Source organism: Grammomys surdaster, unplaced genomic scaffold (genome assembly GCF_004785775.1).
Source record: "Grammomys surdaster isolate TR1022 unplaced genomic scaffold, NIH_TR_1.0 125834, whole genome shotgun sequence".
Taxonomy (NCBI): Eukaryota; Metazoa; Chordata; class Mammalia; order Rodentia; family Muridae; genus Grammomys; species Grammomys surdaster.
Window position 1 is genome coordinate 2,601,583 of NW_021620662.1, and position 24,890 is coordinate 2,626,472.

A 24,890-nucleotide genomic window follows, 5' to 3' on the forward strand; every position below is an offset into this window, starting at 1 on the left:
GTGTAAGTTCTATAGCTGAATAAGACTAATAAGAAAATATGCTAAAGTAAAGACCAGAGCATTTGTGCTCAAAAGATCTGACCCAAGAGATTCACCAACTTCCTGTGGAGTCTCATGGTTCATTTAAAATCTATTTCTGAAGAATGGGTTCAGACAGCATATAAGTAAACTTTGCTTACCTAGACTTTAAAGTTAAGGTTTTTATAGTGGTTCAATTACTTTTGATGGTTTCTTTATTGATAGAGTATTTTCTATAAATCAGTCACTTATCATTAAAGGCTTTTATATCGCTAACCAAACTTCAGAGATATAAACATATTTCAGAGCACTTTCCATAATTAGACGTATAGATGAATTCCTTCTGCTTCTGTGGCATTGCCATCCTGGTGCTGGGAATTCAGTCCTGTGTGTATCCCTTAAACTTTTCACATAACATTTCATCTTAGCAAGCATGGTGTCTGTTAATAAAATGATAAGCACTAGTCTGTACCACTGCATTAATAAGAATCTGACTAGTTATTTGTAAGTTGTGAGGTGATTTTTGGAGTGTCTAATTCTAGGGTCATCCCATAAGGCAGTATTTCTTTTCATCACAATCACTATGAAAACTTCTTAATTCACCTAATTAGTTTAATTATTTTGTTAAGTTTGTTAGCATCTGGGTCTGCAACTTCATTTTGTGCCTTGATGTATGACCATCACCCCAATGCCAGTTTTTTAGAAAACTGAACTGGCATTGGTGACAGGTGGTTGGAGAGTGATGTCATTCACCCCTTCTGCTGCCAGTTGGCTGAGTACGCTGGACTAGCATTCATTCCTGGAGGCATCTTAGTCTGTGAGAGGCAGGAGATGCCACACTTTGTAAGAGTTTGTTGCTGGCTAGAAGTAGAGCCAGATAAGTTGAGTTTCTCTCTGTGTCCAGGGTGTTTTAGTACTGTGTTGACTTAGGCCTGGGCTGATGCTGCTGTGTTTCCCTTCCCTGTAGGAATAACTTGACTGTTGTCGATATGGTTGGTGTGGAAGGATTTGGAGCACAAGAGCTCTTGAAAGTGGGGGGAAGACTTCCTGGTACAGGAGGCTCTCTCCGATTTAAGGTGCCTGAGTCCACCCTGATGGATTGTCATCGACGTGAGTTCACAGACTTGGCACTGCAACAGTCTTTTTCCTTCATTGAATAACTTGAGTTTTCTTGAGTGACTGAATTAAGGATTGATACAGAAACCATTGAACTAGTTAGATTGTGTTAATAACTTTACAGTTACATTTTAAGTTGTTGACTCTTTTTTCAAAACTCCCAATATAAGATATGCTTTCATTTATTTCCAGAGGCTTGATATATCTGAACTGTGTCTAGTAACTGTGATGTTAAAGAAAAAGTGTATGTAAACCCTGGGGTGGTGGGACACACCTGTAATCCTAGGACCTGGGAAGAAGTGGCAGGAAGATTAGAAGTTTAAGGCCATCTCTGGCTACTACATAGGAAGTTTGAGGCCAGCCTGGGATACGTGAGACCCTGTCTCTTACCTCATCCCTGGTTCAATATAAATGAAAGTTCCAGGGTCCCAGATTACTTGATACATTGCAGTAAATCTAAACTATCAGGCTCATGGAAGAATAAAACATTTGAGTTTCACTTGAGAAGAATCTGGACTTCTGTATTTTTATTGTTTCCTCCTTGTATAGCAAAATGTAGAGGTGATAGAATAAGAAACTATTCTACAAACAATGTAGAAACCAGTCTTTAAGCTATGTTCAGCTTTTAACACTTTTGTAATGTTTTGATTCATTAAATTATTGTGGTTAGTTTTGAAGTGTATGCATGCTAACTAAAATACCTTGTTCCTTACTAGAACTGAAAGACAGCAAGCAGATTTTATCTATTACAAAGAACTTCAAAGTTGAGAACATTGGAGCCCTTCCCATAACTGTGACATCTCTGAAAATCAATGGGTATAACTGCCAGGGTTATGGATTTGAAGTGCTAGATTGCCATCCGTTTTTCTTGAGCCCAAACACATCTCGAGACATCAGTATCGTGTAAGTGCTGGGGTTCAGTTCACAGTGCACCACTGGGGAGATATCCAGCCCATTAGTAAGACATCTTAGGCTGCTATATGAATGTTTGGGTTTTTTAATTTTTAAAAAATAATATTTACATGAACGTTTTGGTTGCATGTGTGTCTATGGCTCAAGTGAGTGCTTGGTACCCAAGGAGGCAAGAAGAAGGTATCTAATTCACTGGAACTGGAGTTAGACAGTTGTGAGCTGCCATGAGGGTGCTGGGGAATGGAGCCCAGGTCCTCTGGAAGAGCAGCCAGTGCTGTTAACCACTGAGCCATCTCCCCAGACCTGAGTATTGTTTTGTGGGCCTAAGTTTGGCTTCTATGCTTATTCTGCTTTGTAGTGAAAATTAAAACCAATAAATACTCATCAGTAAATAATGGGGCCACTTTCCCTAGGTTTACTCCGGACTTTACCTCTTCCTGGGTCATCCGTGAGCTGACACTGGTCACTGCAGCAGACCTGGAATTCCACTTCACACTCAACGTGACCCTCCCTCACCACATGCTGCCCTTGTGTGCGGAAGTGGTTCCAGGTCCCAGCTGGGAAGAGTCCTTTTGGAGGCTCACTGTCTTTTTTGTCAGGTAATCGACTACCTTTCCCATCCTCCTTCTCAGGCAGAGTAGTAAAGTCATGTTGCAGACTTACTTGGAAGTACAAAGTGCCTGAGTGTAAGAATGCACAGGCAGTTTTATTGCTCTGCATGCTCTGGCATATGATCAGAGACAAGGCAGTAACGAAACTATAGCAAGATTTTAGGAAACTGCCTGAGAGGGCTGTAGGACCTGACGTGTAGTTGTGTTCCACATACATTCTTGGCAGCCACAGTGGCAGATCTGAGAGCTGATGCCTTACTAGCTTAGCCCAGTGACTGTTTGACATTACAAGGCCACAATGATCCCTTAACTTTATTTGGAAAATACTTTTAAACATTGAATTGTCATGCCCACCTTATGAATATACACATTTTTAAAAAACAGTGCTTTTTTTTAATCTTTAAGAAATATCAGAAATTACATCATATATTTAATGAAATGTATTACTGTATCTGTAGCTGTTTTCTGGTATCCATCCATCACTGTTCTATAATGTCTTTTAGCTTTGTTTTAGGGGTATTTTTTGTTTGTTGTTTTGTTTTTGTTTTTGAAGTAGTCTCATTATGTTGCCCAAACTGGACTCAAGCAATCCTCCTGCCTCAGCTTCTGAGTAGCTGGAACTACAGCTATGTTTTACTGTGCCTGGCTTATAGTGGGTCTTTTTCATGCTGTTCAGAGCATGTAACAGTACAGTAATGAATGGCATTGTTTTCTTCCCCAGTTTGTCCCTGCTGGGTGTGATTTTAATAGCCTTCCAACAAGCACAGTACATTTTGATGGAATTCATGAAAACAAGACAGAGGCAAAATGGCAGCTCCTCTTCCCAGCAGAATGGTGATCCTGTGGATATGATAAGCTCCCATTCTCACAAGTGAGCAGCCTCCCCGGTGTGCTGAGGGTGGGTTCATACTGCTCAGTTCTGATTCCTCTCAAGGTAATAGAGGTTTTTTATCATACCTTTGTAGCTTGTGTGAACAGCTGCATTATTTTCTTAGTCTCTGTGTGAAGGTGTGGCTCATGGGTGGCCTCATCAGCAGAAACCTCATGGGGCTTTGAAAGGCTGGGGAAACTGGAACCACTCAGTGCCTGGCACCAAGTGCTCTCAGCCTTGTGTATTAGAAACAGATGAGAAGTTTGGTTTACTTTGCATTCATACTAAATGTATTTCTTCTTGTATTCAGAAGCACTTGCAAGAACTTCCTCGACACATATAGCCCACCTGATAAAGGCAGAGGGAAGAGCTGCCTTCCAGTAGGCCCACCCCTGAGCAGGCTCCAGAATGCTGCCAAGAGGAGCCCAGCCACCTATGGTCATTCTCAGAAGAAGCATAAGTGTTCCTTCTACTACAGCAAACAGAAACCCAGTGCATCTATGGCCAGCAGTGCCAACATTGCCACTGAGGAGAAGCAGACTGTGACCCTGGCAAGCTCCCTGTCTGCAGCCAAGGAAGACATTTGCACTAATGTCCTCAGTGAGAACTGGGTCAGCCTCAGATACGCCAGTGGTGTGAATGGCAGCTTGCAGAAGAATTTAACCCCTCCCAGAAATGTACTGAACAAAGAGGAAAGCTCACTGAAAAACACAGTTGTCAATAATACTTCTTCAGAATGTACTATGAAGGAGGGAATACAGACATGTATGTTTCCTAAGGAAACTGACATTAAAATTTCAGAAAATGTGGCTGAGCTCAAGGAACAAGAGCCCTGTCCACAGAAGACTTCTAAGAAGCCACCTGAAAGTACTTTGCCCAAAACCCCACCTCAGTACCCTCAGTCAGACTTGCCAGAAGTTTCCAGGAAACATGGTAATCTTGGTCACTCCGTGATGGCAGTTCTCTTTTGGTGTCTTGTCTGTTCCCAGTGAGGTTTTGTCTCCCCTGTAACCTTGAGAGCAGTGTTGTACTATCCCTTCCCTTCTCCCTCTCCCAGTCTCTCTCTCTGTCCAGATTCTTGTCTGATTTACCGCAGGACTGTTCAGTCATCCTCCCGAGTCATGGGGTCACAGGAGGAAGCTTCCATGCCCAGCCGTGACCTTTGGTTTTAACTGTGGAAGCCAAGCGCATTTGTGCACAGTTTTAGCAAAGGCATAAATACTGAAATCCAAACTCAAGTTTTAACACAAGGCACCTGTTTTGTAGAATGATGCGGCCAAAAGTATTTCAAGTTTGGAACAAAGTGGGGTGTTATTATCATATGTCACTGTTGAGAGGATTCTGATATATTTCTAATTATTTGTTCTCAGCTTCAGGTTTTTTGTTAAAAAAAAATAGTCACCTTATACAGGGTTCCTAACTAAAAGATCTATAACAACTTTTCTTTTTCTTTTTTTATTGTTTCTTAAATCTTTTTTTTTTTTTTTTTTTTTTTTTTGAGACAGGGCTTCTATGTGTAGCACTGGCTGTCTTGGAACTCACTCTGTAGACCAGGCTGGTCTTCAACTCAGAAAGATCTGTCTGCCTCTGCCTCCCAAGTGCTGGGATTAAAGGTGTACACCACCATCACCCAGTTCCACCAACTTTTTTAATAGCTGCAGCACCTCCTCTTCCCTGGCCTTGCTTCTGTAATAGCATCTCTTACTGAAAGAAATACAGATGCTTTCTGTGTGACAGATGCTATTGACAGAAGGAGGAAGTCATGAGTTTACTCTGGTTGATGCCTCAGCCTCTGACAGAAAGGCCTGCTCTACCTCCTCCCTGCCCTCCTCCCTTTTCTCTTTCTGACCAGTTATATTAGCACTCTCCTGTATCTGCTGCGGACACTCGTGTTTGTCTCATTGTTTAGACAGGCTCTCATCAGGCAGCCATGGCTGATCAGGAACTCACTATGTAGAGCAGGCTGGCACAGACTCCTAGAGATCCACCTGGCTCAGCTTCCAGAGTACTGGAATTAAAGGCATGTGCTACAATACCAGTCAGACTTTGGTCTTAGCATTTAGCTACTAGTACTTGTTGGCCAGCTTCATGTTACTGCAATGAAGTATCTCTTAAACAGTGAACTTGCAGAGAAAGATTTACTCAGGGCAAAGTTCCGGAGCTTCTAGTGCAAAGTTAAGTTGTCTTAGCATCTGACTGGGGTTCAGCCAGCAAGGTAGAAAGCATGCCTCAGAAGAATATACCCACATCAGGGGCCATGAAACAGAAAGGCAAGTGTAGGGGGGAAAGATCGAGTCTCAGGACCCACTTTTAGAGCACCCTTCAGTGATCTGAGCACCTTCCAGGTGGCCTCCCTCCTAAGTGTTCACTGCCCCTCCCAATAGCCAGCCTGGGGTCCAAGGCCTACGTTCAAACCATGCAGATCTCATTACTGTCACTTGTTGATACTGAAGCAAAAGTATGGAAAAGCTCCAAGCTAATTCTAAAGAGCTTTATGGATTTGGTACAATCTGTAAGTGGAATTTTGACTATTCCATGAAGACTATTCTGATATATAAAAATAGTTGGGGTTCTCTGAAAGGAACATGCACTGTAATTTGAGTTGTTGGGCAACCATCCCCTCAGTCTACCATCAGGATGTCCCCATCAACCCAAACAATGGCTCTGTGTCTACTAAATAGTAAATTAAACACCAATTAACCCCCTCACTGTCCTCTTTTTCTGTCAGATTGTGACTACATTAAGTTTCCCTTTTTGCCTGGCTTACTTCATTTAGTATAAAGGTTCCTCAGGTTGTGTCTTTTAACCAGAATTCTAATCTCACTTTAAAAAAATCACCTTAACTAAGGTAAGTGTTGGGTGTGGCAGTGTTAAATGTAGCCCCATTACACAGTTTTTCATTCATCAGTTGGTGGACAGCAGTTTCCTCCTTTGGAATACTGTGAATAATGACAACACAATATTAGTGACCCACTCCTGCTTTTTGAGAACTTTATACAATTATATTTTCACTTGTAAACAAAGTCAGTTTCTGGAGAATCGTGGTTATAAAATAATTATGCCTAAATCTCATTAAATTAAATGAAAAAACATTTAACTATGGAAAATATGAATGGATAAATACTAGAAACTGATTTTTTTTAATTTATTCAAGGAAATAACCAGCAAGTGTCTGTCAAGAATGAAGTAGACAGCTTTGAGACTGTGAAAGTAGCTGACACAAAGCTGTCTTCAGCAAAGAAGACTCAGAGGGCATCTCCAGAAGACACATGTTCTGAGAAGCAGGACACGCCTTCAGCAGAGGTCTGCATTCCCTGTTCTCTGTCCTATTAAAAAGAACACAGCATACACTGCAGGCAGACACACTGCAGGCAGACAGACACACTGCAGACAGACACACAGGACAGGTATCTCTGATAAGTATAGTTCTTTCTCTGTAGATGATAGCAAAGGTTTGATGTGATTGCTCAGAAAGTTTTATCTTCTGATTATATGGATGACAGTACAGGTTTGTAGTGAACCCAGGTGGCTTTATTCTCTGGGAGAACTAATCATCAGCAGTTGGTTCATTCCTATTGAGAATATTAGAGTAAACTGGCCCAGAACCTGTTCCATCTAGTTAGTACTGACAGATCTTCTTCAAAGTGGTCTGGATGAGTGCCTTATCTATCCCTGTCTTATAGCTATTATCATCTTTCTTTTCTCTAAAATATCAGAAAAATTATTAATGTAATAGAAAATTTTCCTGCAATGAGGGAAGAGGTCAGTTCGTAGATGACAGTGGCCCTCTCTGTAGATCTGAGAGCATTAGTGCATAACAGGCAAACATTGTACATAATTCATGAAACTTGAGGCATAAAGTTGGCCCAGAGCAAGGAACACAAGAAACACAAACTTCAACTTGCTTCAGCCATCTCTATGGTATTAAATAATGTCAGAAAATGGTTGCAGTAATTCCCAACCCCAATAATCCCATACAAAAACACACAATCCAGTTATTATATTTATAAGCGATAAGCCTAGATTGGACATAACTAGCACTAGACTAACTTATCCCCGGCTAGGAGATCCTTGGCTACCTGCAGTTTCTTTTGGCTGTATGGCTCTGCTCCATCTCTGCTTCTTCCTCTTCCTCTGTCCCCTCTCTTTCTCAAACTTTTCTCCCTGTCCTCCCCCGCCACCCCACCCCCACCCCATTCTCCAAGATCTCCCATTCTACGTTTCCCCTCCACTGCCCAGTCAGAGGCTCTAGCCTTTATTGACCAATAAATGGGAGAAGGTTCACATGAGATCCAGAGTACATGATCCACTGCTCTTTCGAGGGCCACCCCTCTTGAGGAAGAGAATTAACATCAGAATTCAAACACCATCAGGATAGCCCACAACAGAAAATGCTGGTGCAGTGTCTTTGAGAGAATGAAATGTGAGCAAAGAATATTTGTCCAGTCAAGTTGAGATGCAAATATAGCAGATATTTTTAAATGAAAATGAGCCTGTAAACTTGTCCTGAGAAAATCAGGTTAATGAAAACCCACCAAGTATAAATGGAAGATTCAGGGTTGCAGAAGCTACATTAAAGGTCTGTTATTGACATCAACTTATTTTATATCCAGAATTAAAACTAAACAGCAACAATAAAGCAGATTACAAATACTAAAAAAGCCTAGTAGATATAGTTAATATCTAAGAGATATTACTGAAGATAAAGTAATATCTAAAAACATATAGAAGGTGGGGATGATCAAAGGCAGGTGGAAGTAAATTTTAACTGTCATCATTCCTGGTAAAGGGTAGTCTTGTGTGTGGGTCTGTTTGTCTGTCCCTGTGGCACTGAGGATCAAACTCAGAACCTATGGATGATAAGTACCACTGGGATACACCCCAGAAATCTTAATCTTCTTGTTGTTTTGTTTTGGAGACAAGATCTCTCTACATAGCTCTGGCTATTCTGAAACGCAATATGTAGACCAGGTTGGCCTCAAACTCGCAGTGATCCTCTTGCCTCTGCCTCTTGAGTGCTGAGATTAAAGGCATATGCTATGGTGTCTGGTCCTTAAAGAGATCTTTAATGATCTAATATATAATGCAGAAAAAGTTGTTAGAAAGTTGGTAATTCCTTTGGTTCTACTTTGGTTACTTAAAAAAAATAGATTCTTATATAATTGGACAGTAATGTTTGAGCTAAAAGTAACTCATTGCCTTAATGTCACCCTGTTTTTTACCTGTTCTGTCACCCCTATGTATGTGTAAGCCTACACATGTACCTCATGAAGAAATATTCAGAAGGAAGATTTATGAAATAGTCAGGGAGCCTGGTTATTTCTATATTCCAGGCTGTTCTATATTTTTTTAAACTTTATGCATAACAAGCATGACTCTTGTTTAAATTAAATGAAAGTACTGCAAAATAAGTAAACCATAGACATTCCAAAGCAAGTTGAGAAAGGCACAGGAACTTGCATGTAATCAAGCATCAAGGCTAATACTGGCCTACAGGGTTCTGGAAAGCCCTGGAGGGAGTGGCATCTTGTACAAGTATAGCACACAGAAAGGTCAAAGAAGGCAGGCAGCAAGCACTGCAGAATCTCCAAGAGGGCCCAACAGGGCAGACAGCTGGGAGTGTCTAGGGAGCCCATCTGGTAGAAAGGCAGCCTCCCACAGAGAAACATGGGCAGGAAGACTCTTGGGACCACCAGGTAGGAGTTAGGAATGAGGGTTACCTCTATGGAGCTAGACCTGAAGCAGCCTGACTTTATTACTCAGAGTTCTCTATGTACACACACATATCAAATATGCCATATATATATGTATATGTATATGTAAGTATATGTATATATATATGCACTATGAATATATATATGAACTGATAAAATGAAGATATGAATATACACACCTACATGTATATGTTTATACACACACATATAGTATATGTTTATATTTATATTTAGACTGACTTACCAGATGTGATCTATGTAGTCCAACAAGGGCTGGTTCACAGTGCAGAGTCTGAGAACCCTGTAGTTGTTTAGTCCATGAGACTGAATGTCTCTGCAGTCCCAGTCTGTGCTCGAGTCCCAGAGGATGCCGTGACCACTCCCTCCAGGGCTTTCCAGAACCCTGTAGGCCAGTATTAGCCTTGATGCTTGATTACATGCAAGTTCCTGTGCCTTTCTCAACCTGCTTTGGAATGTCTATGGTTTACTTATTTTGCAGTACTTTCATTTAAACAAGAGTCATGCTTGTTATGCATAAAGTTTAAAGAATATTTAGTTTTAGCTAGTTTTCAGTCTGTGTTGGAATCGTGAAGGAGCTGAATTTATTCCTGGGTATAGCATCTGGATAGACAAACTCAGAAGCAAGATTGAGAGCAAGAACTTTGTTTCCCCATGTCCTTGTATGTGGGCTGCCATTATATGGCTCAGATTTAGGGGACTGTACCTACCTAAAGTGATCCAATCAAGAAAATCTCTCCCAGCTGCTGGGGTTTCAGTTGATCCCAGATGTAGGTCAGGGTGACTGACAATCAAGATTGGCCATCACACTGTCTCTACAGCGTGAGCAAAGGTGTGGCCTGATTCTGAATGCTGTGTGATGCTGGGGTGCATGTGAGGCAGAGGAACAGAGATGCAGGAAGATACACAGAAACAGTGTCACCACATTTAGGAACTGAGCACAGAGACAATGACTCCAAGGTTCCCTTGGCCTTGGTGGCCCTCAGAGGCAGAGATGATGCTGCTGACTCTCTCTGCCACATACATGAAGCATCAGTCTTGGCTACTCCTTGGGCCAGATGAGCCTTGTGTATGTTGGCCCTTCATTATGAGTTTTTTTTTCTTTTGTGTTTTAGTTTGATTCTTTCTTCCATTCATCTCAACCATCAAATCATTGAGGGCTTCACTGGCCCCTGGTCAGTTCTGTTCTTCCATATACTCTGGGTCTGTGCAGCTGCCCATCTGTATGCAGGGTTGCAGGCTGCCAGACCAAAGGTTTGGGGCATTCAGAATGAACCTTGGGACCCAAGGATGGGCCCTTGGTTGCAATATTTTGGTGCCATCATGGGGCTGATGTTGGTCATTGCCTTGGTGTTTCTGTGTCCTGGTTCTATGGGTTTGTTCCTTTGGGTCATTGGAAGCTCTCTGCAGTGCACTGTCCATCAGAGAGTCAGTCATTCAGTGAGCACACCCCTCAGTGAACACGGTTTGCGGGTTTCTTTTTCTTGCTCATTCTTAGGGCCTAACTTCATAGCTTGGAAGATTCTGTAAATCTGTTGTACACAGACAAATGTTCCTCTAGCTCTCTCTGTTGGCAAGGAGGGGTAAAGACCTGGCTTGGAAGCCATAGACTAAATTTAAACCTTAGCTTATTTAAACTAATAAAAACCTTAGGTTTTTATTTTCTCTTAAGTGCTTTTTTTTCCTTTCTTTTTTCCTTTTTTTTTTTAAGAAAAATGATTTATGATTACAGAAATATAAAAAAGAAGGGGGAAAAAGATGTACCATGCATCTAAAATGCTATGTTTTTTTAATGAGATTTTTTTTTTTAGCTTTTTTAGTATAAAATAGTTAAAGGAGTAACTATTATTATTGCATGTATATGGAAGTTATAATCCTCATTTTCTCACGTGGTTGAATATTGAGTGGGAAACTGCTGCTCCATCCTCTTGCAGGCTGCATTTCTTCTTCACTTCATAAATAACTCTGTGGTGACTGACTGTAGTTCTGACTCACCAGTGATGGTTGCCAGCAGGACTGACTAGTTCAGCTTCCTTAGTACTGTCAGACTGCCCTCCAGGAGGCTGTCTCCAGTTGACTTTCTCCTGGGTGGCAGTTGAATGGGCTGGCCTCATTCTCCCTGAAGCGTCATTTGTTTGAACAATCTTCTGTTGTTGGGCTCAAGGCCCCCATATGCTAAGCTCATGCCCTACCACTGAGCTATACCCCTAGGCCAGTTAGCAAAATAGTGGACATGTGATAGATAAACAGTAGTGTTTGACTTGGGGGTATTGTTGTTTGGTGGTAGGAATTGGATCCAGGACTACTTCTGAGTGCAAACAGTTGTGTTATCTTTTTATTTTTTATCTAAGGAAAGATGAACATTTTCTTCCACTTTGTATGGCAAATTTTTTAAATCATCCATCCAAAATCCCACCATTGGAAACAAACTCTGTAAATTAAGTAGGCAGGCACTGTTCCAGTATCCTGCTGCCCAGCCATAACCTGGTATTCATGATTGTAAACATACTATTGTAGACACATTTTCTTTTTTTAAAAAAAAATTCAAGATACAAGCTTACCTACACTGATCTATCTAAGCACATTGTTTTATTATGAAATACTCTGGATAAACTCATTTTTTTCATCTCTTTCTTCCTCAAAATTGATATCCTTTGTCTGCTTTGTATTGGATGTTAGTGTCTCTCCCTTTCTTGCTCCCCACTCCACCACCCCCATTCCCATTCCCCCCCACCCCACCCCAGCTCTAGCTCCAGCTCCCTCTCTCTTTGCTTTCATGAAAGCTCTGGGACTTTCTCCCTTTAATCCCCTCCTCTCCCAGGGATCTCATGGAGTAGTTCAGTAATACAGTTGGATGGAGACTGAGGCTTAGGCTCACAGACACTTGTGCAGCCGTGTGGCCCTTTCCCAGCTTGTCTGGCTTCTCAGGAAACACTTTTGAGCAAGATGCAGTCAGCCCTGGCTTCTTCTTGCTCTTGGTTCCCTGATGGACTCCTTGCCCACTTTATGGCAGCTGCTTGCTCCTGACTCTGCTATTGCTTGGTTAACTCTCGCTTCCCAACTCAGAGGTCCCTCATGCACTGCACCCTCTGTTCTCTGACTTTCCTGTTTGTGCCCTAACCTTTCCCCTGGCAAGTGGCTCATGGACTTTGTTTCCCAGACATCTCACTTCACTCTGCCTGCGTTCTCCTTTCCCATCCCAAACCCATAGACTGTCAGGCTTTAGACCCCCACATCCCTCTGCTCAGCCATCCTAGAGATGTCCATTCTCCTGCTTGTACAGGCTGACAGTTCCAACCACACTGGTTTCAGAAAGGCAGACAAATGTTAGTGATCACTGACCAGCCTCCACTCTCTGACCCCATTTCAAGACCAACCCTTGACTTGTGCTTGTTCTTGGACAGTACTTGGGTTGACAAGCCTTTGTTGGCTCTTACAGACAAGGTGGGCACAGTGAGAGACACAGACAAAGCACCTCAAGTAGCAGTTAGTGAAAAAAACAGTGAGTGTGTGCGAGCCATTGTTCTGCCTAAGCAGTCTGTTTACCATCAGACTAAACCCTGGAGAATGGGCCTTTCTCTGTGGGACTTACAATATTTTAAACACTTTCAGAGTTTTAAAACATCACTTATTTAATATTGGGAGGATTAAAAGAATATAAAAAGAAAGCAAAACTTCATGGTCCTACCATCTGTGTGACCGAAGCTCCCTGCCATTGCTAGAACTCCTCTTCATGTTCCAGATGCAGGAGGTTCTGATATCCTGTTCTTAGGGCTAATAGGGAATTGAACACTTAGGGTTTTCTCTTTATCCTTCCAAGTCCCATTAGGCAAATGTCTGTCAGCTTGCCAAAGGTTCCTTCTCTGATTTCAGGGCCACCATTCTGAAAAGGATGGTGAAATGAGCTAATATTTGCTTTGTTCACAAAAAGAAGTCTTAAGTAATAGAAAAGTTCTGGTCCAGGGATACGCCTCTAGTCTGGAGGTACACCTTTGTATTCGTGGGTCTCTTGAACCTGTGAAGTCCTTGGAAGAGGCATGTCCTTCCAAGCTACAGGAGTACTGTTAGGCCTGAGTTTCTGTCCCTGTGCTCCACTTTAGGGGGGAGGAGAGAGAGGGAGGGGAAAGGAAGAAAGGAGAGAGAGGGGAGGGGGAGAGGGGAGAGGGGAGAGGGGAGAGGGAGAGGGAGACGGGGAGGGAGAGAGAGAGAGAGAGAGAGAGAGAGAGAGAGAGAGAGAGAGAGAGGGCACCCCCTAGAAGATGGGGAAGATGCTTTAAATGTTCTTAAAGCAAGGGACCATCCCACTGCCACCAACTGAGCCTGTGTACAGAACGCACCTGATGAAGTCTGACATATATGTATATGTAGCACATGTACCTGTGACTGTCAGTATGCCACCCACTGGATTAAGTTCCTCATAACCACATTTGCACATGAAACATGTTCAGACTTTATTTACCTAAGAAGCTGTACCAGTTTGAAACATTCTCTGGTTGTTCACACAAAGTTCATCTCAAATGTATTAGAGCAGAGATTGCAGCTCGTGCCTTCCTGGGTAATTCTGATTTTGCTTGAGCAGTTGATTCAATGAGTTACAGACACCAAATGGCAAAGTGGAGGCAGGAGGTTTACCATAGCCACCTGTATATCACTGGCAGATCTTTCCCCTCTCAGCCCCTTGGGGGTTTTGTAAGCAACAATTATTTTTTTCTTCTCTGTCTGCCAAACCTGAGCAAGCAGAGACACAGGGGAATGAAAACAAAGCAGAGACAGAGAAAGGCTGGTCTTGAGTCTGCAGAGCTGCGGTGTTGTGGATGCAGACAGAGTTGGTTCTCAAAAGTTAACCAAAGGCAGTCATGAGTTTTTCTTCAGATAGTCTCTTGAAACCCCAAATGTTTCCTTTTTCCTCTTCAGCAGGAAGATCCTTACAGGAAGAGGAAGCTTCAGGAAAAAAGAGAAGGAGGCACACAAACCCTCAATTGGAATAAAACTCGAACATGTAGAAAAAACAAGAAAAGAGCCTCTGCCCAGGCTTCCAGGTACGCCGTTTCTACAGCTCCTTCTCAGTTCAGTTCCAGTCTTTCCTCTCTGTAGGTTAGGTGGCCAATACAGCACAAGGCAGTGTTGTATTCAGACTGAATGGTATTTGCTGAATCAATAGAGTTTCTCATTGTAATTTTACTCCTTAAAAATACTGTAATATGACCTTTTAAGACTTATATTTTTATCTGCCCCTTATAAAATGCTAAAAGCTGTGGGAAGTTTTTGAGAAAAGACCTAAGCTGTCCCTTATAACGTGGTACCTATGAAGCTGGGCACTATGCCTTAGAAACCCTGCTGCTTGGAGACACATTCTTCTCAGACTTGCATTTCTGTATCTGGAAGAGTAAGGGACTAAACAGTATCTGAGGAAGCCCTGTGTTTCTGGGATTCCAGAGGCAATCCCTAGTCTAGTATACCATGTTTTCTTAGCTTGAAGATTTTTTAAAATCAGATGAGCAGTGTGCACATTCACATCCAGCAAAGTGGCCTTTACGTTCTAGTTTTTCATCTTTGATTCCCAGCACAGCACATGTGTTGGAGCCTCTAGCAGACATGTTCTCTTTCTTTTCCTTATCTACAGGCTTTTCCAGTTCCCCAGTTCTCCTCTGTCTGCGGGTGCCCCCTGTAGTGCCTCAATTTTCTATAGAAAATTCCATTCCAAGATCCTGACACTTGTCCTCAGCAGTCTCTGTATAGTCAAGGCAGGAGCCCCTCTCCCTCATGCAGGCTTTTCTTTTGAGTCTGGCATCCAGAGGCATCACCACCTTGTGAGCTTGGTTAGGTGCTCCAACATGCTGTTTATAAGGTCCTCTAGCCCTTGTACATTTGAGTGGGCATGAGGTTCCACTGTGCTATAATTGATCATTCTGAGGGCTCAGAGTATCCAGGAAGGCTGCCACCAGGCTCAGCACTAGAGGAGGCTGTCACTGAGCTCAGCACTGGAGGAGGCTGCCACCGAGCTCAGAGCCCATGGTTCAGCACTGTCATAGCTCCTCCCAGGTCCTAGTCTGTATTGGGGAAGACAGTCAGATCTCAGTCCCAGGGCAGTTTTCGGCCTCTGCTCCATACCTAATTCACACAAAGCAGTCAGCACAGTGGAAATTAACATGTTGCATACTACATTATATATGGTTATTTACTTGAGAGTTGGAGTGCAGTATTCTGTATAAAGGAAACATCGGCCTTTTTGTAGTCTCCTATATGTATTTTCATAAATTTTATTCATCACTTTAATGTACTATATTTCTTAAATAGGAACATATAGAAACATTACAGTACAACTTCACCAAGTAATCTTAGGAAACTTCTTAAAGCATATTTCTGGGATCCAACCAAATAATCAAATTGTTTAAAAGTAACTAGCAAGTATTCTGTGTTTGCTCATGACTTAGAACATGGGAGACATAGTCAGGCACTGCTGGACTGTTTCTCTGGATACCTGGTCTGTCCACATCTTTCTGCCTTGTTCAGAAGCCAATGACATCCTGTTCTGCATCTCCCATGTCTGGGCTGCTTTCTTGTCATCCCACATTCCTCCAACGGGTGCTGCCGTGACCTGTGCAGAGAATTGCTTCATTACTTACAGGGTGCTTCTATATGTTTTCTTTAATTAAAGAAAATGTGGGGGTGTTTGTACACACATGTTGGTATGTGGTGGGTGTACATGTTAATGTGGGGGGTGTGCACAGATGTGAGTATGTAGTGGGAATACATGTTAATGTGGGTGTGTGTGCACATGTGGGTATGTGGTGGGTGTACATGTTAATGTATGTATGTGCACACATCTCGGTATGTAGTAGGAATACATGTTAATGTGGGTGTGTGTGCACATGTGAGTATGTATTGGGAATACATGTTAATGTGGGGGGTGTCCACACAGGTGTGTATTGGTAGGAATACATGTTAATGTGGATGTGTGTGCATAGGAGAGTGTATGTAGTGGGAGTACATGTTATTGTGGGTGCATGCACATAGGTGTGTATGTAGTGGGAGTACGTTAATGTGGTGTGTGTGCACACATGTGGAGTTCAGAGGCTGATGTCGGGTGTCTTCCTCAATCACTTCTTACATTTTGAGACAGTTTCTCACTGAACCTGGATAGCTCATCTGCCTGGCCAGTGAGCTCTAGGAATCCTCCTGTCTCTGCTGCTTTAGTTCTGGGTTTAAAGGTTGCTGTGTCTAGTTTTCTACATGTGGGTTAAGGATGAAATTCTGGTTTCCATGCTTACATATTGAGCACTTTATCAAGTGAGCAATCTTCCCAGCCTGTGCATTTGTATATTTCTACTTAGAAAATGATATTGTAATTATATCCTTGAGGAGTTCATGGCCCCATAGCAGAGGTGTGGTTTAACTTAAGAGCTTTGGTGGCGGGGGAAGCCTTATTCTTTGTACTGATTGCACTTTGACCACAGTGTACCGAGTAGGGTTAGATCAGTAATTGCGAAGTAAATGTTTGCAAATGAGGAAGAATATATTTAAGTGAACACTCAGACCTTCACGAGACACAAAGCAGCAGGCTCACCTACTAAAAATCCAGGAAAGCAGGCCAAGAAGCCCTGGCTCTGCTCCTGAGCTGCCAGGCATCTCTGAACAACACTGTGGAATCTGTGCTTCTCACTGTAAAATATGAAAATAGATTAAACATCCCTAAATTCATTCTAATTCACAATAGTAACCTTTTTGGGGGATGCAGAGGTGTAAAAAATTGAACCTATGACTTGTGTATGCTAAACATAGTTCTACCACTGACCCACTCTTCGTCTCCCGAGTCTTTTAGGGGCCTTCTTGCTCATCCTCCTCCTACAGGACTGAGAGGATGCCTCAGATTGCGATTTTTTTTACCTGACCTGTCTCAAGCAGAAAGTGTCTGTGTAATGAGATAGAGGTGATCTTTTTCACAGCTCTCCTAGGCCTTCTGAGCAGAGCGAACAGAGGCTTGTCTGCAGGGATGTCAGAAGCTGGTGTGCACTGGACAGCGCTGGGGAGACGTGTAAAGCTGGCACAGAAACTATGGGCGGCTCCCCTGAACGGAGAGAGGAGGGTATGTAGCACAGAGCTACCAATGGTGTCCTTATGATCTGTCTTTTGAGCTTTTGAAGAATGTCATTTACAGGCCACATAGCTGTTGGTAACTCCAACAGAAAGTTGTCAGGGTTCAATCAGAAAGCACATGCCCTTCTGAGCCTGAACATGGCTGTTATCCCTGAGGTCTCTCCATTCTCACCCGTCTTTGCGCGTACTGTTCAAGGTACAGGACCAGTGTGCACAGGCCTTAGGCAGGGCCCCTTGGGGAAAGGGCAGATAGGTAAGGCAGGGAGTCCCACTTTTGAACTGCTGATTTCTGCATGGCTCTGTAGTTTCTGGATCACACTGCTGGTACACCAGGGGTCTATTGGGCAGTGCCCCAGGAGTGGGAGCTGTGGGGACACCAATGCCAAAACCAGTGTAGGAGGGAGGACGGGTCAGGAGGCCACTGAAGGTGGCATTGTAATCTGTGATCCGGTCCATACCGACATACCTACATACTAGCTCCACTGTGCATACTGGACGCCAAAGCAATGCTCTCTACCCTCTTCCTAGATGATCCTCTTGAACGATGGGTATTGCTCTTCAGTCTCAGTTGGGCATCAGTAATCAGCAGTATTTTGAAACCTAAAATAAACAATAATAAAAGGGGACATTATAAGTCTCTCATATATTCAGTAGAATAGACTCAATTTTTTAATAGAAATTTTGCTATATCTAGAACCATTTGCGTGTGATTCAGTCTGTTTTGCAGTTTGAGGCTCAAATCCCATGCTAGGCAAGTGCTCCCCTGTTGAGCTCCACAGAGCCCTGGAGCCATTCTTAGAGGAAAGTTCTACCTGGTCTTGCTGTCTGTCTGCAGGCAAACTAGACTTATCTTGTTCCCTGTTGTTCCCTTAAGTTCTGTGGTCATTTTTCACTAGCTGAGCAGAGGTGGCGACTATGAGCATACCCTGCCCTTCTTACCCCTTGTCCACTTGCTCCACGACACTACTGGGAACGGCCCTGGTGCAGCACAGCCCTTCTTCTGCCTCTCCAGACAGTCACTACCAGAAGTCTGAGAAGAAGTGTGCAGACAAGTTTTGCTCGGACTCTAGCTCTGACTGTGGCAGCTCCTCTGGCAGTGTGCGGGCCAGCCGGGGCAGCTGGGGCAGCTGGAGCAGTAGCAGCTCTGACTGTGACAGGAGGCCAGTGGTGGACATACAGCAGTTCCTGCCACCTGGTGAGTCAGAGGCCCCCATCCTGCCTGCAGCCAGTGCAGGGGTACCTTGCAGGGGGCGGAGCAGCTGCTGCGCCCTTCAGGCTTGCCTTGCCTCAGGCCGTCTGCTTAGCTCTCCTCCTTTCTTCTGATCTCCATTGTTACTGGTACTGTTTCATTTCTGTCTTTGAAACACTTCAAAGACCTGAACAATTGTATATCTTTTTTATTGTACTAAAATATTTCACAGAACTGACTGTTTTTTTAACCATTTTAAATATACAGATTGGTGGCATAAAGCACATTCATTTATTCTGTACAGCCATCGCCACCAGAATGTTCCATCCTTCCAAACTGAGACTCTGTGCCCATTAAGTAGTAACTCCTGTTCCTCTCCAAGCCCCTGCTTACTTTCTTCTGCTCTCTGCCCCTAACATATGACTGCTTGGATATCTCAAATAACTAAGGCATGAATGACCGTAGACACGCATGACTGTCAAATGAGGAGTGTATGGTTGTCGTATAGAGATCATGTGTGATTATGACCCACGTATGAGTGTCTTTGTATGGAACAGAAATGATTTTGGATTATGCTATTGGCCATGAACGTGGGTCAGATATGATTTTTTTTTGCTGAAAGATTGATTTCATCCAGTGACATCCTCAGGACTCGTCTATACTACAGAACATGTCAGCTCCTTCCTCATCAAGGGTTAATGACATTCCATTATGCATATATAATATGTTTGCTTATTGCAGATCATCAGTGACAGTTGGTCGCTTCTATTTTTGGGCTATTGTGAATAAGAATAGTGCTTATTGGCATGTATCCTCTCTTATTTTTGAGAATTTACCTGTCTCCTAGAATTAATATCTTTTTTCCCATGATTACTGTTTTACAGTTTTTGTTGTTATAGTAGTATTACATTTATTTGTTATTAGGTATATGCTCTCTCTCTCTCTCTCTCTTTCTCTCTCGTGTGTGTGTGTGTGTGTGTGTGTGTGTGTGTGTGTGTTGAGTGTATGCATACAACCCACACATACACACACCATGTTGTACATGTGGATGTCAGAGGACAACTTGTGGAAGTTGATTCTCTCCTTATACCTTGTGGGTCCCAAGGATTAAACTGAGGCCATCAGGTATGACAGCAAGTGCCTTCATATACATGCACATGCACACGTGCATACATACACAGACACACAGAGAGGGAGAGGGGGAGAAGGTGAGGGGGGGAGGGGAGGGGGAGGGGAGAGGGATTTTTTAAAGGGAAGAAGCCTTTAATCATCTACGTACTTTTCGCAGCAGACTCACTATCATGATTCTTTTGTGTACTTTTAGTATAGTTTTTTTGTTTTATGCTCATAATTTCATCAGAAACATGGGGGATTGTTTATTCTTAGGTTGTATAAATGAAACAGTAGCTCCAAATAGCATTCTGTTTTTTGCTTTTATTATTATTTTTAATAGTCCTGTGTGAGCAGCTCATTTTGTCAAGTTGTTTTCAACACAGTGAGGGGACATGGAGAGACTTAGTGAAGCTTGTTCCATGAGTCCCTGTGTATGCAAAAGTGCTTGCCTTGGACCCTGAGAAAACTGCACGCACGGATCTGCTCCCAATCTGAATATGCACGAGGGCTCAAGCAATACTTGCCATGCCCCATACTGTGCGGTGTGCTGGGTGGCAGTTCATGCTTGAGCCCAGTATTTCCCAGAAGCCCGGGGCGCTTGCCACCCATCTCCTGCCCTCCCCATTATGGGTGCCAATAGTGGAAGCTGGTAGACAGATGTAGTGACTCAGCCCTGGACAGGAGCCCAACACTGGGACTCAGGTAGGCTGTTAGTAGAGATTACAACTTGCAGATCATAATGTAAGACCCTGACTCAAAACCTATAACAAAAAACAGAGATGTGCAATAGGTCAACAGCTTAGCACATTCAAAATTTGAGCTTCAAATCCATATTCAAATGCCAAAAGGGAAAAGATGGGTGTGAGACACCAGTCCTGAGCAAGGCTCACCCATGCCTCCAGCCTGGGCCCGCAGCATCCTTCTGTGTCCCTCCTCACTGTCCACTCACCCCTTCAGTGTTTCCCTGATGCTCCTCAGGTTTCACTGTCGCAGGTGCATGTTGTGTGTCTGTTTGGTAATGTGCTTCATGTATAAAAGGGAAAGATTTTCTCAGCCTCCATGAACAGATTGGCCCCTTCCTTGGAGAAAGTTTCAGCCTTGTGGAAACACAGAGTAGATAAGGGCCAGGCTTTTGGCATTTCGTTGGATGAGGAGGATTTCATGGCTAGAGGCAGCCTGGTTTTCACTCAGTAGTTTTGTACTCTGTTTACCAAAGGACCAGAGTTTGCCAAGCAGCACACACATGGGGCTTGAGTTGAAAACATTGAAGGGCAGTTCTGTGGGGGAAGGAAGGATGACATTTGAAGAGTGGTAGTACAGTCTTCACATTGTGTCTGAAGGTTAGAGCATGGCAGGAAAAACATCTCTGAGCTTGAATACCCAGCACCCACATAGAAGCTGGTGTGGTGATACCCTGGAGGGTAGGACAATGGCAGATCATAGGAACTCATGGATTTAGCTCTGTGTTTAGGGGCAGGGCCTGTCTCAAATCCAAGATAGAAAATAACAGAAGATGACATCCAACATTGATGTATGCCATCTACATGCATGTGAACATACACCTGTACACACACATGCAAAATCCATGATTAAAAGAATGATCGAATGTGTGTCAGTTTAAAATGAAACATAAGTCCCTTGTTAGGGGCTGATACGAACACTATCTGCATCTGAACACAGAATGTACACAGTTGAATTGAGACAACACGCTCTGATAACACCTTGCTTTTAATGCAGGAGATGGCGTTTCCCCACAGGATTTTCCTTCAGAAGCTTCCGTCCCCTTGAGCCTCCCAAAGCACATCTGCAGTTCTACGTGAGTATTGTGGGTCCTCGATTCTCGATGTCTCAGAACCACGTTCTGCTTTTTAGTCAGTGAGGTGCTTCTTGGTGCTTTGCTATATAGGCTGAAAGCCTTTTAAAGACAGAGAAGCCAGATGTGATTATATTAGTGACTCAAATGACTGGCCATGGTAAGGGCTCACTGGGGATTCTCTGGTTTCATTGTCTTCCCAATGATGTGGCCACACTGGGAACCATCTCCCCTGAGTAGGACTTGAATTCAGTCTGAGCATCGATAGTTCAGTGCCTACAAGGGCCTGGTAGACATATATATTTACAGTCTCTTTGTACGATGCTGCCTTCAGCATTGGATGAAGGAGCAAGATGGAGAGATACAGTTGCCCCTCAGTTTCTGTACACAGTAGGTTCTAGAACCTACACACACTCCCAACTCCCACATATAACATGGATAGTGACACGTGCATGTGATCCTGGCACTCAGAAGACTGAAGCAGGAGGATTGTCATGAATTTGAGCAGCCTGGGCTTTGTACTACTAAGGACTAGACTGATTAGCCAGTATTATGTGGCAAAACCCTGTCTTAAAATAGGAACAAAATGACAATATTTTCATAGGACTATTTTTGCCAGTCCTCCCATATACATCAATTCATTTCCAGATACTGATAGTACTAATGCAACACAAATGCCTTGTGGTATAAGTGGCAAGCTACCTTTTTAGGGTATTGTGATGAGAAAAACGTCTGGATTTTCAATACCTACTTAGCCTTTGTAGTCCGATTCCACTATAGATGGTAGCTGTTGCACAGTACTTCCTCTGGATGTTTTCAGGCCACCCGTGTGGAACCTGTGATGACTGAGGGTCAACTATACCTTTCATAATGAGAGGAATGCAGCATCAGCATGCAGGATGACACTTTGGCGTGACACAAGGTCCCCAGGATGCCTTGTGAGAGGGCAGTGTATGAGTGTGTGAAGAAGACTTGGCTAATACACAGGAAAGCTCCCTGTCTGTCAGAGGTTGAAAGCCACTGAGCAGTGAAGACAGCTGCTGTCTATACAGGCATATTGGAAGCTGTAGCTGACCCCACAGTAGTCCAGTTGGTTTGTTCAGGCAAGATGTCTTAGTATCCCTCAGCTCTTGCCTGGCTCTGTATATCTTTAATATCTGTGTTTCTGAAGGGACTATGGTGAGACTCAAATGAGATTTGGTGGTGTAGTTTTTGGATTTCCTGCATGGAAGTCATGGTTTCTTGTCTTCCCTTTGCCTACAGAGACGTGAGTGGCCTGTCTGAGTTCACAGAGTCCTCCTGTCCTGGTCTTCCTGCTGCACCTGCAAGTGCTGGAGAAGAGAAAGGTGAGGCTCACTACAGCAGACATCAGCCAGGCTCTGTGCTGGAAGATGGAGAAGGCTCCTCAGGTGGGGGCCGCGCCAACCTTGTTTGCAGGCATTAGGGAACCTGCTCTGTGGATAGACATCAGCTGCCCTAGCCAAGCACTCTGCATCAGTGTGGACACCCTGAGTAGCTGTGACCCAGACAGCCAGAGATATTCCTGAGCTCTCAGCAGAGCCTCCCACTGCACTGAGCTCACTTACCCAGTCAGAGAAAACAGAAAAAGAAAAGCAAAGCTGAGGTGGGAGCAAGACATGACTGTGGGCGTCCTCTCCCCAGCCCACCGTGTGAGAACCCATTAACTGGGCATCAGCAGTCTAGGTGGACAGGCAGGCACCTTAACCAGGCTGAGGCAGAGCTGAGCACTAGCTTCCCACATCCTACAGGTGGGAACGGCAGTGGAAACTGAGATGGCCAGGAGAAACTCTGCCTCCTGCTGGGGCCTCCAGTGAGGAGTCACTCTCTCCTCACTGTCAGTTCCCAACCTTAACATTCTCTTTCTCTTCATCATCTGTCTGCCTTTGCTCTGGCATCTTGTCTTATTCTGAGGTGCTTCCAAATCCGGGTCAGGAGTCACGGCATGACCTGCCTGGCTTTTCTCTTGCGGCAGCATTAGTTTTGGCGTACATACTTGTTTCTGTGCATAGATATCTATGACACACAGAGTGCTGCTCAGAGGGAGGAGGAGGAGAGTTCAGGTCAGCTTGAGCTACACAGCAAGGCAAAAGCTTGTACCCATTGAGAATAAGGAGGAAAGATTAAGGCTCTGGGCCATCTTGTAAATGTTCTGAACTTGTCAAATTGTTAATGGAAACAGATTGTTGATGATCCATACAACACAGTCATTAATCCATACAACACAAATGTTTCCAATGAAAGAAAATGCAAGATTCAGTTATTTCTACTTTGCCAAGCCAAGGTTTGGATGAAGGTTTGGCTGGTTTATTGTCATTTTTATCAGTTACTAGAGAGTTGGATTTAGTTAATCTTACCCTCTAATTAAGAAACAACAAACTCCAGATACCCAGGGCTAGCAGAACTCAGCAGAAGAGCACCCACTTGGTAAGCACAGAGCTCTGGGTCCCATCCCCACCACCAGAAGCCGGACCTCCCTCAGTGTTGTTTCAGATGCCATTGCCTGCTACCCACTAAGACTCTACAACTACTTTTTAAAAATCACTTCTTATACTCATTGGCTGAGTCCTGATGAAGTTCAGCCCTTCAGAAGTTCCCCTCACCCACACTGGCCTATCATAGAAGGCCATCTGCTCCTCTCTTGTTACCACCTACTGTCCTGGGAGTCTTGTCCATCTTTAAGTCCCCAGCAGTAGCCATACACATGCTCTTCTCTGCCCACTGTTGGGTTTTGTGGCTCCTGTCCTTGGAGGCCTCCTTCAGGAATCTGTGTTGGGGATGGTGGCTCCCTCTGTCCTCCCTAAACACCTGTGTTCTCACTCTCCCACCTCCGCTCCCCTGAAGCAGGAGTCGGGTCCCTGCCATGACTGTGTTGTCCCATCCTTAGTCCCCTTTGTCTTCAGTCCCTGTAGACCAGTGTCATTGTGGGTTCCTCATTCAGTCCCTCATCACCCCAGAGTAGCCCTGACTCTTCAGGGCCTGACCCTTGGTGTCTGCTCATCTCTCTCCTGTGGTCCACCCCTCTGCTCATCTCTCTCCTCTGCTCATCTCTCTCCTGTGGTCCTCCTCTCTGCTCATCTCTCTCCTGTGGTCCTCTCCTCTGCTCATCTCTCCTGTGGTCCACCCCTCTGCTCATCTCTCTCCTGTGGTCCTCCCCTCTGCTCATCTCTCTCCTGTGGTCCTCCCCTCTGCTCATCTCTCTCCTGTGGTCCACTCCTTTGCCCGTCTTCTCCACATTTAAAACTTCAAGTCTCAACTTGGATTCCCACATCTCTCAGATTTGTGTCTATAGCTTGGGCCTCTCTCCTGAACTGTGAACCCATCTTACAGCCAACTTCTGGTTGAACACTTTTGCTTCAGATTCCAGCAGCTATTGTACACCAAGTGCTCAGTTGTCATC

The 24,890-nt window shown here is 43.9% G+C and overlaps 1 protein-coding gene across 4 annotated transcripts in view; it reads left to right on the top strand.

The window, feature by feature from the left end:
* Tmem131l (transmembrane 131 like) overlaps positions 1–24,890 on the top strand; it is a 133,858-nt gene that overhangs the window by 104,383 nt on the left and 4,585 nt on the right. The window contains exons 21-31 of one of the 4 annotated variants that reach the window (XM_028789460.1): positions 986–1,128; positions 1,851–2,037; positions 2,460–2,645; positions 3,379–3,528; positions 3,839–4,461; positions 6,683–6,831; positions 14,175–14,299; positions 17,207–17,346; positions 18,370–18,552; positions 21,397–21,475; positions 22,736–22,818. In XM_028789460.1, the coding sequence (XP_028645293.1) occupies positions 986–1,128; positions 1,851–2,037; positions 2,460–2,645; positions 3,379–3,528; positions 3,839–4,461; positions 6,683–6,831; positions 14,175–14,299; positions 17,207–17,346; positions 18,370–18,552; positions 21,397–21,475; positions 22,736–22,818 (2,048 nt within the window). The other 3 variants (XM_028789461.1, XM_028789462.1, XM_028789463.1) reach the window with 3 other exon arrangements.